This window comes from Perna viridis, chromosome 13 (genome assembly GCF_037379345.1).
Source record: "Perna viridis isolate PV_CMFRI_1.1 ecotype Kerala chromosome 13, ASM3737934v1, whole genome shotgun sequence".
In the NCBI taxonomy this organism is placed as follows: domain Eukaryota; kingdom Metazoa; phylum Mollusca; class Bivalvia; order Mytilida; family Mytilidae; genus Perna; species Perna viridis.
Window position 1 is genome coordinate 9,367,446 of NC_142457.1, and position 13,445 is coordinate 9,380,890.

The 13,445-nt window shown below is 32.5% G+C and overlaps 1 protein-coding gene across 15 annotated transcripts in view; it reads right to left on the reverse strand.

Moving 5' to 3' along the window:
* Positions 1-13,445, reverse strand: part of LOC148599485 (uncharacterized) — a 139,115-nt gene that overhangs the window by 47,622 nt on the left and 78,048 nt on the right. For 11 of the 15 annotated variants that reach the window (XM_088557600.1, XM_088557596.1, XM_088557593.1 and 8 more), the window contains exons 6-9: positions 7,196-7,275; positions 5,681-5,701; positions 3,835-3,966; positions 1,616-3,195 (exon numbers count right to left, since the gene is read on the reverse strand). In XM_088557600.1, coding sequence (XP_088413726.1) covers positions 1,616-3,195; positions 3,835-3,966; positions 5,681-5,701; positions 7,196-7,275 — 1,813 coding nt within the window. The remainder of the gene's footprint in view (positions 1-1,615; positions 3,196-3,834; positions 3,967-5,680; positions 5,702-7,195; positions 7,276-13,445) is intronic. The other 4 variants (XM_088557599.1, XM_088557607.1, XM_088557594.1 and 1 more) reach the window with 3 other exon arrangements.

Sequence of the window (13,445 nt, forward strand, 5' to 3'; positions counted from 1 at the left end):
TTGGCAGATATTCTGGCATTTCTGGATGAGGAGATTTGATCAATAGAACATGTTGAGCAGATGAAGGGTTGAGCAGAAGAAGGTTTTAAAACTCATTAGGAAATGACATGGTTAAAAAAAAGCAGAAAATAAGTTCCAAAAAGAAAACAAATTACCAAGTTATTGATATGATAATGGGACAGCACAAATTGAAGCCAGTTGGATTATCATGAATATAGTTCAAGTAAAACAATTAATTAAACACAGAATTGTACAAACAACCTTGAACAAATAGCTGAAGTCAACCATCTCATCAGAATTCTCAAGTCTGGAAAATCACTCTCATAACAGTCATCACCATAGCCATGAAAACAGTTAACATATATCATTACCTCATCTGAGGCACTTCCTCAAAATTACATGAAAAATGTAAACAAACCATTACTTCCTCTAATTGTGACTGTACATGTACCTCTAACAAAATTACTTATTCTATCCTAATATAAAACCTCTACCTCAAAATGTTTGATTCTACCACTAATATTACTGAAAATACAGGTTCATATTAGAAGAATTTTCCTCACAAAACAATAATTGTGATCTTGAACCATTCAGATTTCATATCAAATCATGCATGTACATGTACATGTAGCATAATAAAAAAAATTCTTACCTCAAAATATTGTATTCAGTAACAGACAACACAATACATGAAAAGTACTGCTCTTGTAGTTATTTATTGCATGTGACAGATGATTTGGGGTTCCCCAAGGGGAAAGTTTTAGAGGAGTCTCTCACCTGCAGCAGGTCAATAAAGATAAGAACAAGTGAATAATTGCTCTTTTTGTTGACTACTGCATGCAACAGATAAAAAATGATTTGTGGAGAAGCAAGGGAAATTACTCAAGTTCATGTTTATATCAACTACTTCATATGGTCTCAGTATCGTATTAATTTTCCCATAGACTTCTATAGTGAAGTGCATATTTTTAGGATTTTTAAAAAAATATGTAAATTGATTCAATAAAACTTTCACTTATGTAGCATTTCTAAGGACATGTGAAAAAATAATTTCCCGCAAAGAAAATAGGGTGAGTCCACGAAGATCGGACAGAAAAGTAGTCTCGAACTATAAATAGCCATTTTCCCTACTTTCACTTTCGTTTTGCACTCACCAAACCAACCTTTTCAGTGGAACATTTTTATGATGTTATGTTAGATTTTCTTTTAAAAAAGTTCTTCATCTTACAGTGTGATGTTTGCTCTATTTTATAAGTCATTGTTCATATCTTTTGACAAAATATTAGTTTGTAGAGAGGCAAAAAGAAAATGCACTATATTTTTATAGCATCCATGTTTTGACGTACACCTGCTCAGGGATATGCAATACGATACTGGTACCATATGTATAATTGAACATGATTTAGGGAGGTCACATTTTAACTTATAAGTAATAATAACAAATGATTTAACACTCTCAAGTTGTGACAAAAAGACAGACACAGTGCCTTTTCTGAAAAAAGGGTGATACAATCAAACACAATTCTATCTCCTGGATATTCTCATTATTGACAGACAGACAGACGGACCCTAATAATAGGAAGGAAACAATGTCTCAAAGGGCATATGAACTCACCTCAAACTTTCCTGGATATCATCTTGAGCAGAGGGTGTCACTCTGGATCCTGTTTCTGTTTCAGGTGACTCCTCATGACGAGACCTTCGTCGTTGTAGAATTGTGGCAAGTTCTGGATCCACAACCACACCACCTTTCTTCATAGATTCTGCTCTTTTTAAAATCCCTTTTGGCTTTGAACGTTCTCCTTCTTTTGAGCCATAGGACTCGGAGCGCTTCAGATTTGAAGACCCTAAATTAGCAAGTTTTGCTTCAGTTTCTTTAACTTTTTCTAATAATTTAGGAGACATTCTGCCTCTCCTTTCAGGTGATTTTCGAAGTTGCTCAACTTTTTCATGCATAATTCCAGACTTTTTTGTTACTTCCTCTCCTGAAACTTTTTGAACTAAATTCCCATCAATTTTCCCGTGAGAAGTTCTACGGACATCTTTGATAAAAGTGGTCACCTGCTCAGATGACTCTACATTCACTTTAGACAATGCTGATGTAATTGTTCCTATTTCCTCGGACGACAATCGTCTAGTTTTGTTCTCGCTCTCTTTGTCACCTAAATCCTGTGAAACTACATCTAGTACCGCTAAGCTTGTATCTATATCCTTCAATTCAGTTTTTACAACAGATGTTCTTTCTTGTTTTTGCACTGCACCGTTAACCTTAGGAGCTGTATTGGATGTGGTGACCTGAGACCTTGCAAGTTCATGAGATGACCTTCTTGGAATGCGTGGAACAATTTTCACAGGAGGTTCCTGAGCACCTGATGTCACTTCAGATACAGTTTCTGACGCCTGCACCAGACTCTGTTCTATTGTGTCATGAAAATGTTTGTCAATTATTTTTGAATCAGTCTCCTGTCGTCTGCTTTTCAACATTGACAAGACCTCTTCATTCTGTATAACTTCTTCATCAGGTGCCAAAACTAAACTTTCAGCCTTTTCAACTTTTTTACTTGTAATTCTATCCTTTTCTTCCTTTTCACCCTCTTTCTGTTGTGTTTTGACATGTTTTTTCCGCTTATTTAGAATTTCAGCAAGTTCATCTGAGGGTTTATCACTAGCAGTACAAAGATACACTTTACTAGATTTCATTTCGTCAGTTTCTGTATGTACTTCTGATTCCACATGCTTGGCCTCAGATTTATTGTCAGTTTCTATATGTTCTTCAGATTGCACAAGGTCAGCTTCAGATTTATCAGGTATGTTTGGTAATGCTCTTCTATCTTTGGGTTCAGGGCTAAACCGTCTTTTCATAAAATCAGACTTGAAACTTCCAGATCTCTGAACTCCTCGAATGGTTTCAATATCCTCTGGTGGAGGAGTTCGTTTTATTTTTAAAGACTGCGAGCGTTCTGGAGTGTTTCTGCGTGATTCATCGCTGCTGCCACTATTTATTGCACAAGCTTCCTGACGTCTTAAACCTGACTGTTTCCGTGATGACAGATCATCCTGTGGCTCAGGACTTGAGAATCGTTGAAGTAATGATGAGAAATTATTCTTGCGTGTGATTTTGGGCGGAGCTTTAGTGTCATCAGGTTTCTTTTCATTCTCATTTTCACTGGAGAATTTCGAAATTGCTGATGATACCTGTAATGAATAAAGCAAAAAAAAAAACCTGAGTCACATGTACAAATCATAACAAATCATAAGTGTAGCTTTCACATGATACTCTTATGCACATCATAGGTGAAATTCACAAATCAATGTATGTTACAAACTTCATCAGATAATAATTATATTTCATATAAAAGGACCCAGATGTTTTTTTTTTTTAAATTAACTTGTGATAAGAAGGAAAGAAGTGTTATGTGAATATAAGCTTACAATGTAAATACCCCCCCCAAAAAAAAAAAAAAAAATCTAATAGAGTTTAAAATGTAAAAATCTGAAGTTCATGTATCTAACTATGGAGTTCTAGGAAAGTAATCACATTCCTTCATGTAAATCAACATATGATATCCAAAACTCCAAAAAAATTCGTCTAACCCAGACGACATTTTATTAGCAACTCAGTGAGTGTAAGGAAAACTATAATACAGTCAACGAATCTGTTCTCATGGTGCAGTTTGATACACTGTAATTATCTACAAGTTCATAATGATGACCATAAAACTTCTGTAGTGATGACATCAATGACTTCAAATGTATGGACGGACAGAGGTCTCCCATGTTACATTTTTCAAATGATGGGCCTATGGACTCTTCATTTCTGGTTCCCATTCTTACCTTGGATGGTAATGCAAACTTAGATGGAAGAAGACTATCTAGAACAGACTTTCCTGATGCATGCTGGGAAGTGTCATTATGAATATGGTTAGTGCCATGCTGGAATGTGGTATGAGAACGATGACTGGTTACCTGTTGGGTGGAAAAACAGGGTTACAAGCACACACACTGTAACAGTACATTCAATAAAGCTACTTTTCATTTAACTTTTAAACAATTAATTTCATTAATCATAAACATTGCCAATTGTGATCATTGTCACAAAAATGTTAAGCTTTGACATTGCTGTTTTGAAAATAAAAACATTTAAAACCTGAAATCTGCAACGATATAAATGCAAGGAAATTCTGCAAGATATTCAAGTTAACTGAAGCACCTAAATGAAACATATTAGGCCTTGAGATGTGGCGGTATTTTTTTAATGATTTCAGTTGTGACGTACATTTAAAAATCAAAATGTACACTAGCTTTTATTCAGACTTGGTCATTTTACTGCCTAATGCAAAGTTTTTTGCTATTAAGGACATAGTACCAGCTTTAGTTGGATGTAAAACAAATTTAACTGAAGCAAATTCTACTCACTGACGAAAAAAATAATGAAAAAATTAGCCGTATGTTATAACTACAATATAAGTGGGATCTTTTTCCCCCATGGTGATTTAACATTCCCAAAAACATGTATAAATTTAGTCATAATCTTCCATAGATGAGAAATAATTTAAGCTATGGAAAAATTACATTCTATGAAAATTAAATCATCCATTTTTAAAACAAAAAAAAAGAGAACATTCAACCAGAGGAAAAAAAAATACCTGTACTATATATACTAAACTAATTTTTCTATTTCCACAGCACACAAATTAGCTTTAATGCCAATATTTAGGCATACAACAAGACAGCTACAGCAAAGACAAAGGTTCAGTTTGAAGATCACAAAAATGGCTTAAACTTATGATGTAAATATATATAATTTTTGAGGTTGATAACTTCTGTCAAGTGAACATATTCACTGGTATCAATTTTCACAGTTATAGAAAGATGAATAGCTGATCAGCGTTATAAAGAGTTAAAAATCAATTTTGCAGGTACTACTTTTCGCATTTTTCAAGCCACTGTGAAAACAGTAAAAGTTAGTACAGCTCACAAATTAAAATATTTACAGTAGAGCCATTACATGAAAAAATAAGAGGCATCCTATTGTAAAATTTTGACCCTGTGATCGCATTAACCTATATAGGGTGCTAAATTTTCTTCAACATTTCACATATGTCAACATCTACTGAGAAGGTTAAATCTATAATGGTTAGTAGAATTAAGGTCTGAGTTTAGTTTAACTATATCCTTGTTGAATGTGTATCTGTGAGTCTTTTCTTGTCAGCTTTTGACAAATATTACATTGAGAAGAAATTTTAAAATGAAAAAAAAAAATGATGGGCAAAACTTCTTAAAGAAAAACTTCAAAGAAATTCATCATCAACTATAACTGTAACCAAATGAATTACTGGACACCAAAGAAAAAAAGATTGATTGATTGATTATGGTCTAATGACCCACAATGTAAAATGAAAACATGAAGCCTATTCATGGAATTTGGTTGACAATAACTAACTTTTTTTTTACTAAGGGCAACCTTAGAAAGAACGATCTCTTGAATACCAGCTCTATTCATTACTTAAGGCTTAACAGTGCCATCTCTAATGTGTTTTTGTCAAGCACTTCATTTGGGGTCGCTCAATTAAATTTCTAAAGCTTTGAGAAAACTGAGGATAATTAAGATCTCCAAATTTTGAAATTAAATTTGAACCATTTTAATTAATACTTTATCAAGCCAACAACATGCTTTTACCTCATCATACTCGAAAGACACCTACAAACATGTGTAAAGAATACAGGCATTAAGCTTAAGCATAGAAGCCAACTGCTCATTGCAATTGCTCGGGAAATGCTGTCTTGACCTAAAGCTTTCCCAGCCAATACACAGCCAAATGTGCTACACATGAAAATCCTTTGGTTTGCAACATATGATAATCATATGAATTGAGCATGCTATGATAATCATTTACATGTATCGCATGACCAGCATGTGATAATCGTGTGTTTTTTCACAAACATGATTACCATATGTGGTTCCATGACAAAATCAACATACAATATATGAGAATCATATAATAATCGTACGCTAGTTACATGTATCATACAATTATCATGTGGCACATTTGGCTGTAAGTAAGTCAGAAAATTTGTGTTCCAGTATTAATACTGTGAAAGTACTATTGTTAGTGGGGTACCAATTTTTGTGGTTTTCGTGGGTAGGCAAAACCATGAAATTAGATTCCCAACAAAAAGGAGAATCCCACTGATGTGTACACTGAAATCCTAAAAACCACGAATTCAAGAATCCACGTACTAGTGTTTCTTCCCTAAACCACGACAATTGGTATCCATGAATTAAAGTACTTTCACATAAAATTGATTGTATTGGTTAGATGTAAATTGTAATGAAAAATATGTGTCTTTACCCAACAATACAAACATACCCCCAATAGAAATAAAATCCCAGCAAGTTACAGAATTATTTTAAAAAAACTCATTTGTTTGTGTCTTATGGGTTCTGTTAGAAAATAATAATATACAAGAACCAACATGGATTAAGCCTATAACCTAGATAACACACTTTTAATGCAAAATACTGTTTTTGTGTCATGAAGAAAAAAAAGAATTAAGTAGCTGTTTTAGTAAGAATCTTGCAAAATCTGAAAAATGTGATATACCCCAAAAAAGGCTACATATTTTTATTTTTGTAATGAAGTTGTTTTATGTGTCTTTATTATGAAATGTGTAATTATTCATTCAAATCTGTCTGCTCTTAGGAGATAATCAACATTGAAAATCCAGTAGATTCTATTGTACTTGAGCGTCATTTACAGAGTTATCTCCCTTAATTTTGAAAACTACAGTGCATTCTATGTAATTTTTATCTCCTAAGAGCATGGGTAATATGAAAAACCACATGTTATTTTCTGTTTACTATGACATTTCAAAATATCAAAAATTAAAATATGTAACCTTTCACCCATGAATCACATTTTACATGATCCTTAGCTGGAGTGCTACTTAAGTAGAAAATTCAAGTTTTGAATACATTTTGATTTCATTTACACACAAACATAGAATTATAGACAGACTGTCAATCTTGCATGAAACCAGTATAATCATGAAACATAGTATATGTAATATGTGAAAACCAGTAAACTCTAATCATTAGTAAATTGGGTCCTCAGGTTATCTATCCTTAAAGAAAATCTTATGTGATAGTCGTTAGTATGAGAATTAACTACAAAACTGACAGTTCAATACTCACATTTGATTTTGGTGAAACTTGATCAGATGAGTCAGATGATATTGATGGTGATATGGATGGCTTATCTCCCCCTGATAAACCTAAAAATAGAATAAAAGAATGATTCAGGGTATTTTTTTAAAAAGTATCAATTTTCCTTCTACACACTGACACAGTGATGGCATTCTAAATCAACATAGAATTCTGACAATGTTGCTGTTTCCTTATTGACATATCACTGTGAGTCATAGTGAGCCAAAGTGTTTCATGTCACTGAAACAGGTAATGAAGAACACAGGCGAAACAAGCTTCCAGATGATAATGATGAGGGGGAGGGGTGAATATTCAACAAGATACATCTAAATTAAAAAATTATGATACCAATAGTTGTTGCACCAATATCTGTAACATTCTCTTTTCAGTACACTTAAATATCCCTTTTTGAAATTATGTTACCCTTATATGATAATACATGTATTAGGATATTCACTGAAACATAAGATCTGGTTGTAAACCTGCAAGTTAATGTTTCTTAAACCCCTCTTTTTTATGATACTCAACAATTTTGCTACAATACATGACCCCTTCTTCTTTTTTGGTATACACCATTTTGAATTGACCTTTCTTATGTTTCTATAATGGAATAAAAAACATAAAATTTGCAAGTAAACCTTCGAAATAAGGCATTTCTGTCAACTTATGATTGTTCCAAATACAAACTTTTTCAAATATTTGGTCAGAAAAGGAGGATCGCTAAACTGTGTACTTTTCACAACTAGTAATAAAACTAATACAGTTTCCATTTTTTTAAAGGTTGATAACTTTTGATAAAAAAGTTCATTTCATACAAAAACACCTGTCATTCAGGATCAATCAATTTGTAACTTTTTTTTACATCAACAGATTTTACAGGCTCCTCTAAAACAATTTACAATTTGTTTACATTAAACTGAGGTGCAGATGGCTATGGCAGTGGGATTTCAGTTCTTGAAGACATGAAAATAAACCATGGTTAACCACACAAATAATATAATACATGTATTTATTGTATTAATAGTGTCTTAATCAGATGGTAAATATAATGTGATCTTAGATTATTTCAACTTGGGTGCATTTTGAACATGGTGCCAAAAATCGCAGTTAATTACACAAGTTATAGAGTGAAAGCTGAATGTTATATAATGTGAATGCACCAATGTAACTTCCATTTGCTTCCGATGGTTGGTACCTTGATGATCAGCAAATAGAAAAAATTCAGTAATTACAATAAATAATCCTCCAAAATCTTCAGTAGATGTATGTAAATCAAGATTATATAATTCAGAAAATAACATTCAGCACATTTGGATCATAAACAAAACATGAAATCTTGATAAGATATAATTTCTGAAAGAGACGTATTCAGCAAGTGGTTGGGTGACAGTGAATATTTCTGATTGAGGCACCCCCCCCCCATTTTTAAATGGTCATTATCTATACTAAAAAGTCAGGGGCTATCAGTTAGGACTTCAGTTGGGGCATAAATATAATTAAAGTCTGAGCCAAGCAATTGAAGAAAATGTAGATTGGTAAAATTTTGGGGGAATGGATAGTTGTATAAAAATTATTATAAAAAGAATAGGTACGGTGTATAAGTCAGAGACAACAACCCCACCAAGACGAAATGTCAGCCCAAGGCCATCCACTAGTCTTCAATGATGAGGAAACTGCCATACCACAAAGCAGGTTGCAAGGCTGTTCCCTATCAATTTGTGCCTGACAGTTTACATCAAAATATACTGATAGCTACAAGATACAATTAGATTGGTTTAGCATTTTGCTTACACTTGAAATCACAACATAAAGAATGGTCTTCTTATAGCGCTAGATAATCCTCCCACAAACACATATTCTTAAGCTATCATGTTCAATGACAAGTTTTGCAGATATTATATGCTAGCATAAAAATAGCTACTTGAAAATCTTACCCTGACAAAATCAACAGAATTTATCCACATTTACATCAACAAAACACCATCTTTAACACACCTTATCATGAAACTACCGGTACTTAAAATTTTACTTTTAGTTTCAGTCAACCATGAACAATTTAAAATCACATCAAGTGTAAAATGTGCATTATGATTCATAGATAATTATAGCCTGAGATGTTCACCTTGATATCAAACCAAAACACGAAATCATCACTGCCCTACCAAACAAAGAAATAACCTGAAGCAACAAAAACCATTCAGTCTGCTATTAATCTGTAGAAAATGTGTCACATCTGCATCTCAAATCGAAATGGTTTAATTAACTTATGTGTGGGAAAATTATGAAAATTTGCTATCAAAGGATTGGAAGATATACATACAAGTGTAACTCCAGGGAAACAACTCTTTTTACTACCCTTAGTAACTCATGTAGAGTGAAAATACACAAAAGGTCTATAGAAGTCAAGTTAATTACTCCCTTGATGAGGTACAAATATCAAAACCAAGGTCCAAGATTCTGAAATTGAATTTGTTTCTGATAAGGTAACACCATTTATTAAGGCCTGACAACTACTTAACTAAATAGTAACAAAAAGTCCATAGAACAAGGATGCCTAAATATCTATCTGTGGGTTGCCTTTATAAACAATAATTTGTTGTATATACGAAGGAATGTCACCAACTATGCTACTTGATTACAATGAAGGGTTCCCAAGTTTACATCACAAATCATGGGACAGAGTACAGTACAGACAGACAAACAGGAAATAGTATACCTAAGTGTGAGGGCATAACAATATATACATGAGCAAAAGGCATACGGTATGTAGCATTTTACAAATCAACCATCATAAAGTAACCTGAGACATCCATTCTATAGAATTAGGTTTATTAAAGTTACGGTAAAGGACGCTAATGTAATTCCAATATTCCCTATATGTCCCCTTGCCATCTGTCATATGCATTAAGCTTTAGAGTCTCAGTATTTCAAGATAGGATTGAAAAGGAAAAGTTCTACTGGATCCTAGAAAGTTAAATTTATTATTGATCTCACATGTACTGTAGATAAAATACATTCAAAATAAGCAGATTTCCCTATGTATTTATGGTGTTGCCAACAAGATCTTGCTATTACATATAGTTAGATTATGGTGACATGTACATCAAAGATCTATTCAACAACAAGCTTAATTCAACTATACCTGCAATAAGAGCCGGCCATTAACTCCTAAATAAAGGTATGCATGGCCAGATTAAGATATGAACCAGAACCAAATACACATAATCTTTTAATCCCTGTTTATAAACATCCAATCAACACTTTAAACTCGGATATAAATCAATTACACATCTACTTAATTGTACAGTAGCCACCCTTTCCTATATAAGGGTGTTTATATTCCGATACAAAAGCAAACTCAATCTCTATTTTTAGAAACTCTATTCACTGCACAGAAGTAGGAATTTTACCCTAATGCGTACATATTGATTTATTGATAAGTCTCACTCAGTCATATCAGTGAAGAAATGAATAGATCTGTCACTCTTGACTAATTACTCTAAAATTCTATAATTTCCTGTCCTTAAAATACTTCAATCTTGTCATTAGCTTTCAAATATTGTATCAGTGGTAAGGGCATTTCTACAGCAATGTGTTTTCCTAATTTACTCAGTGAAAAGCTGTCTTGTTCTAATATTCTGAAGCAAGATATGTGGAAGTTGCACATATTTACTATCTCTTATTACTTTAGTAGAAACTATACTTAGTCTAGTCCTCAATATAACCATCTAACCCATTCTATTTTTTCAATGTGGCATAATCCCTTCTGATTTTAAGAATCAGTTAATCACCATACAAAGAAAAAAGAGTTATGTCCCCTCATTAAAAAGGGGTTGTCTACCCTTAAAAAGAGCAGAAGCTTCGAAGATTTATTACTTACTTCTGATTCTGTGGAAAGATCCCAGTAGGACTCCAAATATCCATCCAAACCAATTAGAAAACCAGTGAAATAAACTCATATTCAAATCCAGATAATGCAAGGACACTTTATATTCAAAGGTATGGCTAATTGTAAGGGTTTAGACTCTTCTGATGTCTAACTAATACAACATTAAAATTCAAGTGTATTTCACAAGCCACACTCAACCATAAATGATAGTTTCACTTTTAAAGTCAAGCTTCCAACAAACAATGTACATCATTATACTCTAGTTAAACATCTATCCTGAACAGCAGTCCACTAATTAGAATTAAAAAAGTAAAAAAACTCACAATAGTGAAATCAAAATAGTGCCAAATAATATATATCTTAACAGAAATGAACAGAATATAGTTTGAAATCTGAATTTAAAAATGAAATTTGACACCAAGAAAAATCAATTATACTAATTTGCCAACTCTCCCAAAAAATTTAGAAATATTGCTTTAAATCTAACAAAACTGTATACATAACAATACATATAATATACGTTAACTTCAGATGCAGTGGGTTAAAAAATTTCAATATTCTTTGTAAACTATTTTCAAGCATTCATATATACAAAAGAATTGGACCAAAAAAGTTTCAAGTATCCAATTTTATGTATAAAGCTGTAGTTTGTCCAGGTGACATGAAAATAAATATTGTCAAAAGTTTCACAGCATTGATATGTCACCAAAATCATAAATTACATATCACATAATTTCTATACACATCCTCCACTGATGAAAAACAAGTATTCCTGTATTTCCAGAAAGATTGAGCTACATGAAATGAATCCTTTAGGTTTAGATATTAAGACATGGCAAGAATGCCTAGGTAAAATATCTCTTCATTCCAATACAGATTTTGGAGGAAGATCAATATAAAGTTTTCTACATTCCAAAATTATTCAAACATTTCATCCAAGGCATTACTTCTGCTTGAGATACATCAATCGGATATTGCTTTGAATGGTGTCTTCATTATAATGATAAATCCTAAAACAATTTCCTTCCCTGTGTATATATTGAAATGATGAGAATATTTTTGTCTTGGTTGCAGTGTAATTCTTGGTTTGTATTTACAAAGATAGTTCCTTGGGAAAGTCATGATTGTTGCAAATCTTAATGATACGTTGGTTCAATTAATTTGGTCATAATTTCCTTGCTAATCTAAACATTTATATAGCATGGTTATTACAATGTTGTGACATAATAGCAATATTACAGTTAACCAAAAAACTAACTATCAGATAACAAATCCCCAAAATCCTGAAAACATTCAAAGTTGTAATAATATAAAAAGCATGGTAACCATGGAAACAAGAGGTCCAAAAGTACATAAACAGCCTTATGTGCAATATTTAAGTTCTTAATCCTATAGAGCACTAATTGGTTGAGAAATCACTTTCCTAATTCCATGTATAAATCCTATAATGTAACACTGTGACCAATATATACATATTTAGTAAGTAGATCATTAAACTTCTAAAACCATTGAATAGTCCTCTCCAGTCAAAGTTCCTAAACTATTAAAAGTTCTATGGATAAATACTTTGTTGTATACTCCCTATTAAAGGTATAATGTCCCAAGAAATATGCATAAAAAGGAAGAAAGAAAAGTATTAATCTGCTTAATGTGAATTCTTCCATGTATTTGTGTCACATTTCAAACTCCATGTCCAGAGAAATAAAGCTACCATAAACATTCTGTAAATGTCACAACTTGAACAATTTTCCAGAATTCACCAATGTCATAATAAATAATATGCTTCTTTTATATCTTCCATGTATGTTTCACATCTCTGTAAGATCCTCTAATTACCAACCACTTTGTAAGTATAACCATTTTATTATATTTGTACATCTATATGGTTTGTTAATGGGTAAAACAGATCATCTAAACATTGTTTGTAGCTTTATTTATGATCATAGGTCATCAACACCTTAATGTGTCCAAAATAAACTCCTCACTACCTTCAATTAAATGATCAAGATAGTTATCAAGGGAGATAATCAGTTTGTATATCAAAAAGTTTGTTCCCTTGTTCTGTTGTTTGTAAACACTAAATTTAGGTCACAATTCACTTTTGTTGAAGTTATAACAGTGTATTTTCTCCACGAAGGGTATACTATCACTCTCCTCAACAAACTATATATTAAAAGAGTATTGATCAGTATAGGCTTTTCTGTTTTGTCTTCTCCTTTTCCTCCTATGAACTGACCAATGAGATGCCTTGATTACTTTTCTTCCTATGAATTGACCAATGAGATTCCTTGTTTCCTCCTGCGATTTGACCAAATTTCTCAAATACCAAAGTGAGGTTACAATTTTGTT